Consider the following 20497-nt stretch of genomic DNA (forward strand, 5'->3'; position numbering starts at 1 on the left):
AGGAAGTTGCAGAACATTTGTCCTCATAAACAGAGAAGTGTGAAGGCAACAAAAATTCCGTAGATTTATGACAGATCATAAAATAACAAAACTATGAGGAAACTTTCCAAAAAAAAAGTACCCAGAAAAAAGAAAGAAATTTAAAACAGGCAAAAGAATTAAGGGAACTACCATCAGACGTGTGGACTCAATATGAATATGTACTTAAGAGTTTTTCTACACCAGGAACCCATATGAGGCACAAACTCCAATACCAGGAAAGGAAAGATGTCACAGGAGACATAAATGTTTAAGAGAATATGAGAATGCTTAAAGAGATAAGACTTACTGGCCCTGGCAAGCACTCAGGCACATACTGGAGCACATAGGCACACAACAGCCACATAAGTACACACAGACCAGAATTTAGCCCATATAGAAGTAAGTACTAGAACTATAGGCAGGCACATTAAAGCAAGCTGGTAAATGTACAATGACAAAGGCCTCTGACTTTAAGGCTCTATTTATGCAAAATTCACACAAGAAATCCTTTTGGCCAAAAATGGTTATATGGCACATTGTATTGCTATTTACCTTGGGGTTCCCTGGATATCTGAAGTTAGCTAACTTGTGCTCACTCCGAGTACCCTTAATACATAGTGCTAGCCATATTGTCTCATGAGAGATATTAATATCTCTGTGATATTGTATAGGCATCAGTTCACTAAAACAATAAGATTCAACAAGAATGACATTTTTCATATTTCAGCATTTCATTATCACGTGGATATAATGTTAAGTGAAGTTGTGCTGTTTTCATCTCTGTGAGAAGTGTCCCATTCTATGCCATAGACAGAGCTGAGTAGAACAAGTCATTTTTGTCTCCCATTTCCTTTCATGGGTCATTTATGGTGATATAGTAATTAATTATCTATGTGTTATGTTTTGTTGATGGTTGTGTATACCTATTGTCCTAGGAAATAGGCAACTATAGAGGTATATGTTACTCACTAGAATAGTGTGATTAGTTTTACTGGAATATAAGTGATCAAACATAGTTGACTTAGAAAATAAATCTTAGTATCTATACTTTTTATTGGAACTGAATAAGTGTGTAGAGTTTTCCTTCTAATAAATCATTTTGTTGTGAACATTTCCGCAAAATACCATTTTACAGTAAAAAAATTCAAAAATCAATCTTTGCACAACTTAGATTTTTTTCTTTCATGCTGAGGTCACAAGTCACCATTTCTGTCCTTAAACAAAAATATAAATAACTGAAAGATAGGCAATTGAAATTCTGATTTGTGGTGACCATTCAGAATACTGTGTCTGTATAATTTAAAACCCATACAAAGCATGGAAAGGCAGGTTTCAGAAAGATTGACCAAACAAGTTTACCACCCCCACAATAGGAACCACTAAAACATAAAACTCACAAGAGTATTAAAATAATTGATTTCAAAACTTGCTATGTAGACAGGATGAATTAGTAAGATAGTGGGAGAAAGAGATGAGGGCCACATCTGTAGTGATCCTAAACATCACTGCCTATCTTAGTTATTGCTGTCCTAAAACAATGACCAAAAGCGACTTTGGGGAGAAAGGATTTATTTCAACTTACAGTGCTCCATCACAGACCATCACTGAGGGAAGTCAAGGCAGAAATCTGGAGATAGAAAATGCAGCAGAAGCCGTGAAGGAGTGCTGCTTACTAGTTTGCTCTATTTGGGTTGCTTAGCCTGCCTTAAACCATCTAGAGCCAACCAAGATTGGCACCACCCAGCTATCTTATCTTCTAAGCTTAATTAAGGAAGTCTCACAGGTCTCTGAATTCTTTTGCAAAGTTCAAAGAAAATGTGTGCTTACTGTTTCCTAAGAATCAAAGAGCTGGTTAACAGACTGCTGATTCATAGGATAATTAAAAGGGAACCTGGAATAAATGACTGAATTCATATGTAAATTAAAGACTGGGCTTTTGCTATGCATGAGATGAGCTAAGCAGAAAGTGATAGCAATTTTCCAATTTTCTCTAGCAAGAGCTGAGCTGTCTAGAGATCTCTGGAGAGTGAAAACAGCTCTTCAAGAGTTTTTTTTTTTTTTTTTTTTTTTCTTAAAAGGATTTCTACTTGGTGGAAGATCTAATAATTTTTTTATAGCAGCTTTTCTGTTGGTTAGACAAACCATGAGCTATCCAGATAGCTTTTACAATTTTTACTAGCCGAGAGAGCTGTTTCAAGCAGAGAGTTTTTTTTTAAATTAGGTATTTTCCTCATTTACATTTTCAATGCTATCCCAAAGGTCCCCCATACCCACCCCCCCATCCCCTACCCACCCACTCCCCCTTTTTGGCCCTGGCGTTCCCCTGTACTGGGGCATATAAAGTTTACAAGTCCAATGCGCCTCTCTTTGCAGTGATGGCCGACTAGGCCATCTTTTGATACATATGCAGCTAGAGACAAGACTCCGGGGTACTGGTTAGTTCATATTGTTGTTCCAGTTTTTGTAATAGCAAGAACAAAACTGTCTAGAGCAGATCAGTACATGTAGACATGAGGGACTCTAAGGAGTTTTCCAGTTCCACACCCTCCTTACGGCTTCCCCTTCCTACCTGGAGTCAAGGCTAGGCCAAGATCCATTCTCCGCTCACAGGAACATTCTTGATTAAAAAAATCTCAGAATGTACTGACTGATAGTCACCTGACCCTCTGGAAAATTCCAGGTAGAGTTCAAATGCGCGTCATGGTTGCTAACCAATAGATTTAAAGGTCAATATGCTTAGCCAATGAGTTTGAACTGTAACCTTGCTGATGTAACCTGTGCCCCTAAAAAGTATAAAAACTCCTTTTAATAGTCATTCAGGAGTATAAAAACTCCTATTTAATAGTCATTAGTAACTTGCCTTGAGGAACTAATTGAAAGGTGACCCTGGCATGCCAGAAAATAAACCTCTTGCTTTTGCATCAATCTGCATCTTGGTGTCTCTCACATGAGGGCATCTTGAAGTACCACTGACCAAGGGTTGGGGGTCTTATACATACACACATACGCACACACACACACACACACACACACACACACACACACACACACACAGAAAGAGAGAGAGAGAGAGGGAGAGAGAGAAAGGGAGAGAACAGCTCTCTAATTAGATTTAATATACACTCAACAAGAGGTAATTCATGCCTGGCACTAAAAACCTGGACTGAAGAACTCATGGATCTCAGAGGAGTATTAACAAGTACTACTTTACTAAAACTGCACAATCTCATTATCTGGTCTTGAGAAGTCCAAAAAACTTGGGAATAACTTATTTTCAATTCCCTTGGAAGCATACTGGGCTCCTTAGAGGAATCTACTGACAATGGGCCTTTAGTCAGTGATGACCCTGACTTAGGAAGGATAAGTCTGGAGCCATATCAGCTCCTGGGACACCTAGCTGTAGGAGATAACAAGGCCAGAACAGAGCTGGTTTCCAAAATTCTTCAAGGTCTCACTAAATATAGAGACCCTAACATAATAGCCAATCAAAATTGTACTAATGTCAATACTTTGTCCCTACAAATCATATTAGAGGTTATCTAATCCTTCTGGAAAATTCCCCCAGCCCTGCCTAAAAATGGCCTATGAGCCCCTCTGTCTGTTACCAGTTTGATGAATAGTTCACCCTTGCTGGTAATTTCTGCAGAATAAACACTCTTTACCTTTGCATACTAGTTGAGTCTTAGTTCTTCCTTCAGCAATTCTTGGACCCTAAAATTCTTATATCCACAGATAAATGAAGTCCTTAACACTCATCAAGGACATTTCTCATAGCAAAAGACAGATAGTTACAGAAAACCATAATGAATCAAAATCCAGAATTGTGGAGCCTAGTCTCAATGGATATATTTATAAAGCAAATCCCATACCTAACGCTTGGGGAGCATTGTAGAGGAGGGGAAAGAAAGATTTTAAGAATTTGTTGTGAGACCATATCCTCTAGCAGTATCAGAAGCTACACTCATAAAGTCCCACCAACATGACAACCTAAACATGAGCTGCATTAGGACAACTATAGACATGCCAAAGTGGACAAATCTACTGAAAGAGCTACAGGAAACTAAGGAATAATCACAGTGGGAAAAATGATTTTTCTCAAGAGAAGCACATACCAATTCCTTACTAAATAACAACTAGTCCTACCTGAAAACATATGTATGTGTATGATAGATAGATAGATAGATAGATAGATAGATAGATAGATAGATAGATAGATAGATAGAAAAAGTGGTCAGACCTGAAACATTATACAGAATGATCAGCTTATATTTTTAAAATATTTGTGCATCTACATGTATTTATATAACAACAATTAATGAAAAATCATTAATTTTAAAATGGGAATGAAGGTATTTGTGAGAGGATTTGTAGGAAAGAAAAGAAAGGGCTAAATCTCAAACACACACACGAAAATTTAAAGCTGAACAGCAAAAGAAACAATCAACAAAATTAAAACTCAAACCATGAAAGGAGAAAATATTTACAAACTATGTACTTGATGAGAAATTAATACTCAAGATATGTAAGAATGGATATGGCACTATAGGTCAAGGACAGAGCACTTGACTAATGTCATAAGGAGAAAGAGAATCTGGAACTCGTATGAACTGTGGGAAAGAATGGAAAGTAATGTAGCTGCAGAGAAAAACTTTATAGAGTTTTCTCATGACTAGAAACCAAAAGCCCATCTGATCAAACAATTCCAATGGCTCCAGGTGTATATGTAGCAGAAGATGGCCCTGTCTTGCATCAATGGGAGAAGAGGCCCTTGGTCTTATGAAGGCTTAATGCCCCAGTGTAGGGGAATGCAAGGACAGGGAGGTGGGAGTGGGTGGGTGGGTGTTTGCACACCCTCATAGAAGCAGGAGTAGGGTGGATAGGATGGAGGGTTTCTGGGGGATAAATTGAGAAATGGGATAACATTTGAAAAGTAAATAAATAAAATATTCAATTTAAAAAAGAGATATCTACTCTCCCATGTTCATTGCAACATTATTTATAATAACCAATACAGAAAGATAACCAGGAGACTACAGTAATAAGTGAATAAAATATGAGTTACATGTACCTAACTGAATATTACTCAACCATAAAAATAAGGAAATCATGTCATGTATGAGAAAAGGTATGACCTTTGATGACATGATGTTAAGTGGGGCAGATGTATAACTATATTATCTCACTCACACAGGGACCCCAAAAAGGTTATAATCACAGAATCAGAAGAAGGAATGATGGTTCCCAGTATCTGGGAGTTGAGGGTGAGGGACAGCTACTAAAAAGAAGATATACAGTTTCTGTAGCAAGAGGAAAATTTTTATTTTTCCTATGTGCTTAGAACAGCATACAGTGACAGGGACTGCCTACAGTAGGCCAGGATGGAGACATTCTCAGAAGTCTGTGGTAGCTCCTTGTAAAATGGATGGAGTCTGGGACCCTGAGAAGCAGGAGACACATCCCTCTAGGGGACCTGCTATCTGAAATAAGGGACTACCTGCAGTAGGTCAGGATGGAGACATCTCAGGAGCCCAAGGCAGCTCTTTATAAAAAACAATTGTTCCCATTTAGCCCTATACAATGGCTGTATAGATTTCATTTGTACATGACTGCTTTTCAGTTGGCCTGGTGTGCGTAATTATTCTATTATATCTGACTTTCTTACCTCTTTCTCCCCTGCTCTGGTGAATTCTGTGAAACTAGATGTTCCTTGATATAACGATTCTTAAACAATTAAAAATTGAGGCATGGGACACAGCATGGTTTAAATGGCACAGGTGCATGCTGTGTGTTCTCATCTTGGAAACAGTGCAATAACTGCATAATGGTAGTTCCAAATTAATGCTTCACTTGCAAAGAAAGTTTGAAGAAATTATTAGAAAATGAATTAGAGCCAACATTGTAACCCCAAGGAAGGAAAAATTATTAAAGTTATGATATAAGTTTTGCATAACATTTGAGATTGGTTCTGGATAAATAAGTATAGAATATGTAAAATCTCATATTAGTAAAACTAAGTCAAAACACTGAGACTGAGGAGAGTCATTGTGTACAATGTGCAGAAGGAGAAAGCTAGGGGAACTATTAAGGGTTAACTTGATTCTTTCTGTCCATTGCCTGGCAGCTTTGCCCATGTCATTTATCATTAGAGCTTCACAAGAAAATGCAAGTATCTGGCCTCGACATTCTGAGCTCTGGAATATAATGTTAAAATTTAAATAATGATAAGTTTACATTTATTATTATTTAGGCTATAGGCCTGGGAATAGAGAAGCTTGAAACTTTGGGGAACAATTATAATTCTTGATTTTTTTGTGGGACGTGGTTATTATTTTTAAATTTGATTTGGCAATGATTATACACTGTCTTTTTATACCCTTTTGGAGTATCAATAAAAGACTGGGGCAAGAAAAAGGCAAGAGGGCATGAGAAGAGTATGTGAAGAGTGAGTGAAGAGAGACTATGAAGAATGAGTGAAGAGAAAATGAGGCTTGTACAGAGAGAGTGTGTGTGAGTGAAAGAAGAGTGCATGTGGTGTGTGTGAGAGAGATATGTGAAGTGTGTGTGTGAAAGTGAAAGGGGAACGCACAGAGGTGTGTGTGAGTGTAAACGTTCAAGAAAAGAAAAGCACACAGGAGAAAATCAGAGAGCACAAGAGAATTCACTGTGCAGCCTCAAGCTGCGAGTTAATGAGCGAGAGAGAAAGAACAGAAAATGAGAGAGGAACTTTAAGCCTTAAAAAATTGCCTGCCAGCTTGTAACCCAAAAAGCAGTCTGTGTATATTTATTATGCACCTTCCCTATATCCCTGCTTCCAGTTGAGAACTCCAATCCTGTGTCGAGGCTGGACCCTGGCACCTATGTAGAACACATTAGGTTATAATAATCTCTACACAATGCCACACAATCACCACATTGTACATCTTGAATATATCTAATTACAGGAGTGACTATAAACCAAAAGTTATAATAAATAATGTCTTGTAAGAGATGTAGAGAAAGCAGTATATTCATACATCACCGAGGAGACCACAAAAATAGTTCAGCCACTTCAAAATCTGGTTGGCATTTCTAACATACCATATATACTTACCTAACATGTTATCAACTCACATTATCCCTAGGAATTTACATAGAAGAAATAAAATCAAACCAATGTAAATGTTTGGTAATGTTCACAGTAGCACTAATAATAATAGTTAAAAGCCAAAAACAGTCTGCAACATCCATCTAGTGATGGATGCATTTTAAAATTTAATTGACCTTGTATCCCTGGTCTCTCAGAGACCAGTCCATGCAGGAGAGCATGCGGGCACAGAAGCAACAGAGCTTCTTGGACAGGGGTCTTTTGGGCCTTCATCCTCATCCAGGAGGCAGAGCTGAGACCCAGACCTCTGCACACCTTCCCTGCCAGAGGAGAGTCAGCCTTCAGAGAGGGCAGTGACCCCAGGACTCAGGAGAGATCACCATCTTATATCCCAAGTCTCTCAGAGACCAGTCCCCGCAGGACAGTATGTGGGCCAAAAAAGCAAGAGAGCTTCTTGGACAGGGTCTCTTCAGGCCTTCATCTTCTGCCAGGAGGCAGAGCTGAGCTCCAGACTTCTTGTGCACCTTCCCTGCCAGAAGAAAGCTTGCCTGCAGAGAGTGCTCTGACCACTGAGACTCAGGAGAGAGTTGGATTCCCAGGAGTGCTGACAGAGGCTAACAGAATCACAGGAGGAAAAGCTCCAGCCAGAGACAACTAGAACATCTAACATCAGAGATTACCAGATGGTGAAAGGCAAACATAAGAATCTTACTAACAGGAACCAAGACCACCTGGCATCATCAGAACCCAGTACTCCCACCACAACAAGTCCTAGATACCCCCAAAACACCCAAAAAGCAAGATTTGGATTTAAACTCATATCTCATGATGCTGGTAGAGGGTTTATGAAAGGCATTAATAACTCACTTAAGAAATAAAGGAGAACACTGCTAAACAGGTAGAAGTACTTAAAGAGGAAGCACAAAAATCCCTTAAAGAACTACAGGAAAACACATCCAAACAGGTGATGAAATTGAACAAAACCATACTAGACCTAAAAAGGGAAGTAGATACAACAAAGAAAACCCAAAGGGAGACAACTCTGGAGATAGAAATCCTAAGAAAGGATTCAGGAAACATAGATGAAAGCATCAGCAACAGAATACACGAGATAGAAAAGAGAATCTCAGGTGCAGAAGATTCCATATAAAACATGGACACAACAATCAAAGAAAATAAAAAATGCAAAAAGATCCTAACTCAAAATATCCAGAAAATCCAGGACACAATGAGAAGACCAAACCTACGGATAATAGGAGTAGATGAGAATGAAGATTTTCAACTTAAAGGGCCAGTAAATATCGTCGACAAAATTATAGAAGAAGATTTCCCAAACCTAAGGAAAGAGCTGCCCATGAACATACAAGAAGCCTACAGACCTCCAAATAAACTGGACCAGAAAAGAAATTCCTAGGGACACATAATAATCAGAACAACAAATGCAGTAAATAAAGATAGAATATTAAAAGCAGTAAGGGGAAAAGGTCAAGTAACATATAAAGGCAGGCCTACTTGAATTACACCAGACATCTCACCAGAGACTATGAAAGCCAGAAGATCCTGGACAGAGGTTATACAGACCCTCAGAGGACACAAATGCCAACCCAGGCTACTATACTCAGCAAAACTCTCAATTACCATAGATGGAGAAACCAAAGTATTACATGAAAAAACCAAATTCACACAATATCTTTCCACAAATCCATCCTTTTAAAGGATATTAAAGGGAAAACTCCAACACAAGGTGGGAAATTACACCCTAGAAAAAGTAAGAAAGTAATCCTTTAACAAACCTAAAAGAAGAGAGCCAAAAGAACAGAATCCCAACTCTAACAACAAAAATAGCAGGAAGCAACAATTACTTTCCCTTGATACAAAGAACTCAAGAAGCTGGACTCCTGAAAATCAAGTAACCCTATTAAAAATGGGGTACAGGGCTAGACAAAGACTTCTAAACTGAGGAATGCTGAGTGGCTGAGCATCACCTGAAAAAAATGTCCAACATCCTTAATCATCAGGGAAATGCAAATCAAAACAACCCTGAGATTCCACCTCACAACAGTCAGAATGGCTAAGATCAAAAGCTAAGGTGACAGCAGATGCTTGCAAGTCTGTGGAGAAAGAGGAACACTCCTCCATTGTTGGTGGGATTGCAAGCTGGTACAACCACTCTGGAAATAAGTCTGGAAGTTCCTCAAAAAGTTGGGACATAGTACTAGCTGAATATCCAGCAATACTTCTCCTGGACATATACTCAGAAGATGTTCCATCTTGTAATAAGAACCCATGCTTCACTATGTTCATAGCAGCCTTATTTATAATAGCCAGAAGCTGGAAAGAACCCAGATGCCCCTCAACAGAGGAATGGACACAGAAAATGTGGTACATTTACACAATGGAGTACTTCTCAGCTATTAAAAACAATGAATTTATGAAATTCTTAGGCAAATGGATCGATCTGGAGGATATCAAAGAGTGAGGTAACCCAATCCCAAAAGAACACACATGATATGCACTCACTGATATGCAGATATTAGCACAGAAACTTAGAATACCCAAGACACAATTTGAAAAACACATGAAACTCTAGATGAAGAAAGACCAAAATGTGAATACTTCGTTCCTTTTTAGAATGGGGAACAAAATACCCATGGAAGGAATTACAGAGACAAAGTTTGGAGCTGAGATGGAAGGAAGGACCATCCAGAGACTTCCCCACCCGGGGATCTATCCCATAAACAACCACCAAACCCAGACACTATTGCATATGCCAGAAAGATTTTGCTGACAGAACCCTGATATAGCTGTCTCTTGTGAGGCTATGCCAGTGCCTGGAAAATACAGAAGTGGATGCTCACAGTCATCTATTGGATGGAACACAGGGCCCCCAATGAATGGGATAGAGAAAGTACCCAAGGAGCTAAAGAGGTCTGCAACCCTATAGAAGGAACATCAATATAAACTAACCAGTATCCCCCCCTCCCCAGAGCTTGTGTCTCTAGTTGCATATTTAGCAGAAGATGGCCTGGTCGGCCAAGAATGGAATGAGACGTCCTTGGTCTTATGAAGATTATATGCCCCAATACAGGGGAATGCCAGGGCCAGGAAGTGGGAGTGGGTGGGTTGGGGAACATCTCTGGGGGAGGATATAGAGGGCTTTAGGGAAAGCATTTGAAATGTAAAAGAAGAAAATATCTAATAGAAAAGAAAAAAATTAATTACCAGTTCAAGAGAGGATATCATGCATTACTTTGAAATACTAATTCACAGTTTGACTGAATCACAAAGATTAACTCTGAGTGAACAAGGTAGATAGAAAAGACATTCTGCTTAATTCTATTTGTACAAAACATCAAAAAGGGCAATTAAGTGGAAAAAGAACATAGAGCCTACAGCCAGGGCTGGAAAGGCGTGACCAGAAACAAATATAAGAGGTGGATCTTCCTGGGAAGGAGAAATAAAACACATTTCGTGGGTGGACAGTGGGCAGGTGGAATGGAAAGCAGAGGGATCAAGTTGAGGGGGGGAGAGAGAAAAAGAAAGAGAGAAATAGAGAGATTTGAAATAGGTGGGCATTTAGTTAGTAATATGCAAATCTAACTATGATTCCTAATAGTGGAAGATATGGAGCCTGAACCATCCATCTTCTATAACCATATTAGGCTCCCATTGGTGGAACTGGGACACCAACCAAACCACAAAATCTGTGAGCCACATGCCCTGCCTGCAAAATACACTGGGGAAATGTTGGCTTAGTAGCCAAAGAAAGACACATCTAACCTGAGGCCCATACCAAGAAATGGATCCCATCTGTGACACTGTGTAGATGGCGAGGATCCAGAAGCTGAATGTCTCAGAGACCTAGGATAGAACCAAGTAAGCTGCCCAAAAGAGAAAAATAAAAGTCAATGAAATGATTCTCTTTTTTAAATTTAATTTTACTTTTAATTTATTTTTTACATAGAATAGAATATGGAGATATTCTATTCCGCCCCCCCATCAACCCTCCCACAGCTCCACATCCTCCCCACCCCACCCTGTCTCCACATAGATTCCCCAATCCCCCACCCCACCTGACCTCTAAACTCTCTGGGGCCTCCAGTCTCCTGGGGTTAGGTACATGAATGAACACAGACCAGGAAGTCCTCTACTGTATGCCTGTTGGGGCCCTCATATCAGTAGGTGTGATATCCCACTATACTCATAGATTGGAGCCTACCCCAAATCATCATCAGGGAGGCTTACTCTAGCTGCTGATGGGAGTAGATACAGAGACCCATAGCCAAACATTATGTGAAGCTTTGAGAACTCAGCAGAAAATAGAGAGGAAGGATTGTAGAAGTCAGAGGTTCAAGAATACCAGAAGAACAGGGTCCACACAGTCCACTAAACAGGGCTCATAGGGGCTCAGAGAAACTGAAGCTACAATCATGGGTCTGCATGGGTCTGCACCAGGCCATCTGTATCTGTGGTTGTTTACCTTGGTGTTTTTGTTGGACTCCTGGCAATGGAGGTGAAGGTATCTCTGACTCTTTTGCCTGAACGTAGGATCTTCTTCCTCCTACTAGATTGCCTCATTCAGACTTGGTATCAGAATATGCCTAGTCTTATTGTATCTTCTTACGCTGAGTTTGATTGATATGTTTGGGAGGCCTGCTATTTTTTGAAGGGAAACAGAGAAACAGTAGGTCTAGGGGAGAGAAAGGGCTGTGAGGATGGGAGAGGGATACGGTTGAGATGAATGTATGATATATATGATGAACGATATGATATATAAAATGTTGAGATAAATGTATGATATATAAAATAAAATTTAAAAAGAGATATGCTTGAATGTCATAAACGGCCTACAAGCAGTTGTGCTAATAATTATACTATATATTTAAGTTTATTTATTAAGAACAAATCATTGAATCATATCCTTTGGCCATCTCTATGGTATATACATATTACAGTGACATTTGCAGTTTTTTTAAATAAAATAGCATTCTTTTAAAAATTAATTTATTTACATGAAACACTGCCCCTTCTGGTGACCTCCACGCAAAGATTCTCCCCACATTCCTTCTTTCTTTCTACTCTGACAGGGTTAGGCCTTTCTGAGTATCCTCAGGCCCCGGTGCATCAAGTTTGTTAGGCATATCATCTCTTACTCAGGCTAGTCAAGGAAGCCCTACTGGGCAATGGATACCACAGTCAGGCTACAGCTTTAGAGATCACCTCTGCTCCAGCTGTAGGGAGCCCACATGGAAACTGATCTACACATCTGCTATATGTGTGTTGAGAGCCTTGTTCAAGCCCATGTGTATACTTTGGTTTGTGTTTTAATATCAGAGCTCCCAGAGGTCCTGGTTAGTTCACTTTGTTGGTCCTCCTGTGGAGTTCCCATACCATCCAGGGCCCTCAATCCTTCCCCCAAATCTTCCATAAGAATGTCCAACTTCCGTCCAATGTTTGACTGTATCTGTTTCTGTGTCAGTCAGCTGCTGTGTAGAACCTCTCAGAGGACAGTTAATCTAGGCTCCTGTCTTCAAGCATAACAGAGTATCATTAATAATATCAGGAATTAGTGTTAGCCCATAAGAAGGGATTCAAACTGGACAGGTTATTGGTTGGCCACTTCTTTGGTCTCTGCTCCATCTTTGTCCCTGCATTTCTTTTAGATAGTACAAATTCGGGGTTCAACATTTTGTGGGTGGATTGATGTCCTTAACCCTCCACTGGCTGGCTAGAAGAGGTGACCTTTTCAGATTTCATGTCCTCATTTTTATGCATCTTGGCTACGGTCACCCACATTGACTCCTGGGAGTTTCCACCAGCTCAGGTCTCTGGATTTTCCCAAAGATTTCCCACATACACAAACACTTGCACCCCTAGCAGCTGCCATTCTCCTGGCCTTCTGGGTTTTTCTCCTGTCTCTCTGCACACCTGATCCTGCCTTTCCATTTCCCTTGCCCTCCACTCTCCTACCCACTTCTCTTCCTCCTTCTGCCTCCTATGACTATCTTGTTCCCCCTTCTAAGTGTGATTCAAGCATTCCTACCTGGGCCTTCCTTCCTGCTTAACTTCTGTGGGTCTGTGAGGTGTATCATGGGTATTCTGTACTTTATGGCTAATATCAACTTATCAGGGAGTACACTTGTAGACCATGCTATACTCGTCTTGGACTCAAAAGATGCTGCACCATCCACAAAGACACATGCTCCACTATGTTCATAGCAACTTTATTCATAAAAGCCAGAAACTGGAAACAATATAGATGTCCCTCAACTGAAGAATGAATATAGAAAATGTGGTTCATTTACACAATGGAATTGTATATTCAGCTACTAAAAGCAAGAACATCATGAATTTTGCAGGCAAATGGATGAAACCAGAAAATATCATCCTGAGTGAGGTTGTAACCCAGACCCAAAAGGGCTGAAAATAGCATTCTTTATTAGAATTGTGTTTTCCTTGGTATATGGTAGATGGTTAATGGCAGACTTTTAAACATTTTATATATTCCCTGTGATTCACTTTCATAATATCTAAACTATAGTTTAAATTTAAAATAAAAATGTAGTCTCTCAGTAATAGCTTACTGATTTGCACATCCAAATTTCTTCTTGCCAGAGAATTTTTCTAGGCTGAACTCAGGAGAAAGGGTCCTGTTCTCTCACTGAGCACCAAACTTGGTTGTGCTACATTTTAAAATGGGCTCATCCTCTTTGTGTAATTTCTAACAAGAGCAAAACAAATTTGATTTTTCTACTTCTATATCTGACATCTGTCCTCAGCAAAGGCCAATGGTCCCTATTTATTGAAAAGTACATAAATCATTGTTTAAGGAAGAAATGGGGACTCTTTTGCCTTTCATTTTTGCTTGCTCAATTTTTGATTTTGCTTTTTCACAGTGCCTAATGTACTGAATAAGCAAGCACTCACAAGGCCTTTTGAAATCACTGGCAGCAATTTTCTGTATATTCTACCTCTTTCTGGTGATTTCAGCTGAGGAAAACATGTGTCCCTTTATTTCAATCTCTATTACTAGTATTAATTCTTATTCTGGGTCTGGGGCATGGAATGGTAACAATGTGGAGAGAAGTAATATGGCTTAAGTTTAAATAGTCTTGATGAATACAGTTAACTTGGTTGCAAGGTCAAACCAAAAAAAAAGTTCAGCTTCAGAAGATAAAAGTTATTTCCAGAAAAAGTCATTCTTAAATGAAAATCAGCACGTTGCTTCAATGAGTATCACATGTATTTGTCAAAAGTATGTTTTTGTGTTATCTCTTAGAAACAAAGGACATTGTTCTTAAATGATTTTTTTATTTTATTTTATGTGTGTGTGTGTGTGTGTGTGGTGCGCGGGAGTGTGAATGCACACACACATGCACACACACACATGCCAGCACTCGCATAACATACAGGTGTACACAGAGGCCAGAGATGATACAACCAAATGAGCTCTCTCCAAGATCAACAAGCTTCACTAGCCACTTGATCATCTTTCCATTCCCTCAAAAGATTATCTTGATAAGAGTATGGATCTGGAGGATATCATTCTGAGTGAGGAAACCCAATCACAAAAGAACACACATGATTTGCTCTCACTGATATGCAGATATTAGCACAGAAACTTAGAATATCCAAGATACAATTTGCAAAACACATGAAACCCAAGAAGAAGGAAGACCAAAGTGTGGATATTTTGTTCCTTCTTAGAATGGGGAACAAAATACCCATGGAAGGAGTTACAGAGACAAAGTTTGGAGCTGAGATGGAAGGAAGGACCATCCAGAGACTGCCCCACCTGGGGATCCATCCAATAAACAACCACCAACGCAGACACTATTGCATATGCCAGCAAGATTTTGCTGACAGGACCCTGATATAGCTGTCTCTTGTGAGGCTCTTCCAGTGCCTGGCAAATACAGAAGTGGATGCTCACAGTCATCTATTGGAAGGAACACAGGGCCCCCAGTGAAGGTACTAGAGAAAGCACTCAAGGAGATAAAGGGGTCTGCAACCCTATAGGAGGAACAACAATATGAAGTAACCAGTAGCCCCCCAGAACTGTGTCTCTAGTTGTGTATGTAGCAAAGGATGGCCTAGTTGGCCATCAATGGGAGGAGAAGCCCTTGGTCTTGTGAAGATCATATGCCCCAGTACAGGCGAATGCCAGGCCAGGAAGCGGGAGTGGGTGGGTTGGGGAGCAGGGCAGGGGGAGGTTATAGGGGGCTTTGGGGGTAGCATTTGAAATGTAAATGAAGAAAATATCTAAAAAATTTAAAAAGGAGTATTTACCAAATGTAAACTCAATGCTGGATTTTTAGGTGTTGTTAAGTAATTGACCATAGAAGTTATAACCTAGAAATTCCAGGATCTTAGAAATGAAAAGAACAGCAACAATCCAGCCTTCTATTGTGCATCCTACACAGAGGTTCACTCAGTCTTCTTAGGCTATGAAGACCTGACGATAAAATTACCAATTCACTGCAGACTTCAGTGCAAAACCATCATCATGGTGAGACCCATAGGAATATGTAGCTCCATCCAAATCTTAGCATTTGCCGAGATGTGACATAATAAATGAACCATCATTTTCTCTGTAGATAAAAAAAAATAAAGGAGATTTTAAAAAGTAAATAAATTATTGTAAAAATACATCAAACTCTTTGGGAAGTGTGCTATGTGATTTGCACTGGGAAAAGACTAGATAGAAGACATTAATTTATTCTTCTATGAGCAGTTAATTCCTCACTTCTCCTGGCATCTGCACACTCCCAACTGAGCCTGTAGGAACCCATTCTACTGCCTTGGCTTTGCCCTCCTTTGTCTTGGAGCTTTTCCAGACTCCAAGAGAAAAGAATCAGGAATTGTTAATAGGTCTTGAAAAACACAGCTATCCAATTACAGAGTCCTTAAGACCAGAAAGGGCAGGGTATAGAATGACATAGACATCCTATGGTCTAGAATCTTTCATGGAGTTCAGAAGGTAAGACAACCCTACCATGGGGCCTCTTTCTAGCATGATAGATTGCAGCCTGTGTCAGAGATCTACTGAGCATCAAGGCTTTGGGATTATTTAATGTTGTGCATACCTACAATTCATAGTTTCTAGTAAGTAAAGTTAAGGTAATTGATCTGTATGTTTGTAAATGTTCAGCACAATTATAGTCTTAGGTTCCAAATGCAAAAGCCACGTTCAGAAATCACAATATTAAAGGAGAGTACACATGTTTCTTTGCCTTTTACATTACATTGATTTGGTAGGGACACATTTTCTGTCTATTTTGAGCATGGAATATCAACACAAAATCTACGATTTTGTTACTAAGTCTTCATTACTTAGAAAGAACTTGCATTTAGTATTGTATTTTTACCTATAGGCTAAACAGAAAATGCATTTGTTGAAATAAGTACGGCCATTGGTTGCACAGACTGGAAAATACTCTCTGGTACAAATTCTTTTACTGCTAAACCCTCTACACATTACCTGAAAAAAAAAAAAACAAAGATAACATAAATGTATGAGACAATGGGTTAGTGAATGAAATGTTCTTCACTCTTAATATGCAATGCCATCCAGTGGTTAAATATTCTCTACAAACAAATGTAAAGTACATGGAACACAGAAAACCATGTGAAAACAGTTATCATGTTTTTAGTTTGTAAGGTTTCTACTGGTAAAAACACTATGCAGCTGGCATAGCAGGATCTTGAAAAGCAGCTAGCACACATTATAGCACCAGTAAACTTCCCCACCAGACAACATTCCCTTCATCCCCTTTAACTAAATTGAATTTTCTATTTATTTTTCTAAAATTCCTCTTTAATTACTATGCAATTCAATGCACATATTTACTGTGTGTGCATTTCAATACATCTCATTTATGTGCATGTTCATAAACATAGTTTCAATTTTAGGTACTTTTGTAATTTACACAAAAAAATTAATACCATGCATTATTATACACATGCGGCTCGCTTTTTACATATCCTTGCAACATATGTGTGTGTGTGTGTGTGTGTGTATGTAACATATGTATATATGTGTGTGCATATATACATATATTACAGATATATAGATATATTAATATTTAAAGGGAAATTTCACTTAGTTCCAAATTTATGTAGCACCTACCATGTAAGTATATGAAAGCCATCATTTTTAATGGTAAATTGACAATTGTGCCGTCCCTACTGCTCTGTATAGATATTGACTTACACATATGATTGCCAATGGCTAGTGTTTGAGGTTAAAATATTAATTTTCTCATCTTGTTGCAATAATAAGTTGTTTTGCATTTAGGATTGACACGTTGGCCTTATTGTTATAAAATATAATATTTTAACTTTTTAAGGAGTTTACTTTTTGGTAAACTTTACATTAAGTTGCTCAGTTTACAAAAAAGAAAACTTAACTTTTTAAATTTCTGTATAAAATAATAGTAACTTACTATGTGCTTGTAAATTGCTCTTCTTATAAAGTGACTTTCTGAAAACAAAACAAAGATGAACAGATAAAATATATAAAAACAACCTTGACCACGTTGTCTTTGGTGAGAAGTACCTACATCGAGATGTAGCAGATATGGATATAAATTGCTCGCTGCTGTAGGTAATAAATGATAATTTTGTGGCAATAGTAAAAAAATAAATAAAAATACATACAAATCTAGACAATTCTAACTTTTAAAGATATATAACTCTGTAAAAAGTCATACTACATATTATTCTCCTATATAAGTATTATCATACTGCATTTGTTCTTGGATATATTGACTTTATACATGAATTTTCAGTGAAATATTCTGGCCTCAGGTTTCAAAATATCTTTCATGTATTCTCTTAATTTGGAAAAAGCTCAGCAGCTGCAATTTCAAGATTCCAGGTAACGTTTCATAACCACCTCATTCTGAAATGCAGAGCCAATCTTGAACATGACAGAAGGTTTCCTAAGGTAGCCCTTGACTTACAGGGCATGTTTCAAGATTATTCCTACCTCAGCCTTGCCTTTAACAAGAATAGGATTTAATTAGCAATCTGGAGTTAGAGATAAACAAAGAATGAAAATCTACACAGCCCATTCTAATCCACCACTCTCTTTAAACTTCTCCAGTTAGTATTGAAAAAGCAAATAGGGAGAATAAACCTATTACCCAGGTGCTCAAAAAAAAAAAAAAAAAAAAAAAAAAAAAAAAAAAAAGCCAAAGCCAAAGCCAAAGCCAAAGCCATCCACTGTTGTAATTTTAAAAGAGGCATTTGTAACATTACCAGTCTAAGAACCACAGCCCCAATAGGACAAACTCATTCACTCATTTTTTCAGAGTTTTCCCCTCCCTGAATATTTTAGAATATGTTTAAAGTTCTCATTTGGACTAAAAAAAATTACTCACCAGAACAAAGAAGAAAGGATAAGGTAATATATATAACTTGAACTCTCGAGAAGATGAACATTTTATGAAAGATAAGCAAGAACCTTTTATGAAAGATAAGCACGGTACCTGAGACAGCAAATAAAAACAACCAGAGCTCAGTCGGACAGTCTTTTGATTCTAAGAAACATTTCTATCCACCCAGGACCCTCAGTAGGAATGATAGTCCCTTTTATTTATTTCTAAAATATGATTCAACAAGGTCATAAAATGTAACCATGGGAGACCATCCAGAGTTAGATAGATAGATACATAGACAGACAGACAGACAGACAGACAGACAGACAGACAGATAGATGTAACACATAAATTAAATCAATCAATCAATCAATCAAATTGGAAAACACTAGGACAGAGAGACTGTTGGTGTATGTGAGATAAATACAGAGAGAGAGGAGAGAGAGAGAGAGAGAGAGAGAGAGAGAGAGAGAGAGAGAGAGAGAGAGAGAGAGCACTACACTGTTATTATTTTAGGAAGGACACTAACGTGGAACAATCCTCACACAAGTATACTCCTCACTGGGTGCTCCCTTGACCTACCTCACACAAAGAGATATTTGTTTTAAAGACAGCAGTTCAGAGACTGCGGCTACTTTGTTCAATTTTCTTTCCTCAATCACAGCCTTGCAGCTAATTCTCCAGTTTATCTGTGAGTGATGAGCTTTGTGGACTAAAAAGATTGCACAGGGAAGATAAGACCCGGTGACATCATGAGTTCTTTCCAAAGGTTGTAAATTAAGTCATGAAGGAAGTGAAGCCTACCAAATATTTCCCGGTAGAACATTACTTCGACATGGGAACAATTTGGTGACATGGGAACAATTTGGTCTCATGAACTCATAAGTACTAGAAGAATGAAAGTCCTCATTTCTTCTAACAAAGGGAAGATATATAAAATGTTTTCCACATGAATGACTTGTGAGGACAAGAGAACCAATGAGAAAAAAACAATGAGTTTGACAATGATATTTGAACATGGGCATAGGTTATTGGAATTTTTAAAATGAATGTATATAAGAATCATGGAAATTTTCTAACAATGGTAAATATGTTGTTCTGCTGTTAAATAAGTGAATTTATAGTTAAGAGAAAAAGCCTGAATGTTACATGGCCAAAAGCTCCTAAGTGAGCTTCATCAGCAGCTTGATTTAAGGAAGCTCTGGTGAAACAGGACTCAAAAGTGCAGAGCTGAAGTGAGTACAGGCTGAGTGGAAAGTTACCCAATTTTTCTGCTTCTATAGACAGTAAGGATGGATTCTCACTGAACATCTCCTACTGCTGTGCTTTGGGCCAACTTTCTTCTTTTTTTTCTTTAGGATATCAGAATATATGGCAAAATAATAAATAAACATTTACTGATAGTTTATACTTCATTAAATCTAGAACATTAAAAATGTATCCAGTGCTGTACATGAATTTAAAAGTATAAGCCATTTTTAAAACTGAAAGTAAAATTTTAATACAACATATTCTGATTATGATTTTTGCTCTTTCCAGACCCTTCCCAACTTCTTCACCCACCTGAATCCACATACTACCCCCTCTCATTAAATTACAAACAGGCACATAAAATGTTAATAAAATAAAATCAGATAAAGTAAAACCAAAAAAATGTAACCATGTAAGACAAAAGAAAAGATAAGAAAGGAAGAAAAAAAGAAACAGAAGAAAACGAAACAAAGAAAAACTCAAGAAATATACATAGACACAGACACACAGAGAGAGAATCCGATAAAAATACAAAACCAGAGACCATAATATATACATAAAGGACATATAAGATTGAAAAGCAAAACAACAACAATAACAACCAAGTCCTAAAGCCCTGACAAAGCATTATGAAATAAGCTTGATTTTCAAGAAGGTTTATTTAAAATATAGAAGGTGAGCATGTGTTCATAATCACTTTCTCAGTGTATTTGGCGATAATGTGTGGAAAACTACTGATTGTTTTAAGTTGATTCCGTAT

The 20497-nt window shown here is 38.2% G+C and overlaps 1 protein-coding gene across 1 annotated transcript; it reads right to left on the reverse strand.

The window, feature by feature from the left end:
- Positions 1 to 15649: 15649 nt before the first annotated feature.
- On the reverse strand, positions 15650 to 19132 carry Gm10267 (predicted gene 10267). Its single transcript, NM_001281470.1, has 5 exons — positions 19069 to 19132; positions 18490 to 18572; positions 17551 to 17588; positions 16474 to 16586; positions 15650 to 15696 (listed from the first exon to the last, which is right to left on the reverse strand). The coding sequence occupies exons 2-5, from the start codon at positions 18548 to 18550 to the stop codon at positions 15651 to 15653; spliced, it is 258 nt and encodes an 85-aa protein (NP_001268399.1). The 5' UTR covers positions 18551 to 18572; positions 19069 to 19132; the 3' UTR covers position 15650.
- Between the last annotated feature and the right edge of the window lie 1365 nt (positions 19133 to 20497).

This window comes from Mus musculus, chromosome 18 (genome assembly GCF_000001635.26).
Source record: "Mus musculus strain C57BL/6J chromosome 18, GRCm38.p6 C57BL/6J".
In the NCBI taxonomy this organism is placed as follows: domain Eukaryota; kingdom Metazoa; phylum Chordata; class Mammalia; order Rodentia; family Muridae; genus Mus; species Mus musculus.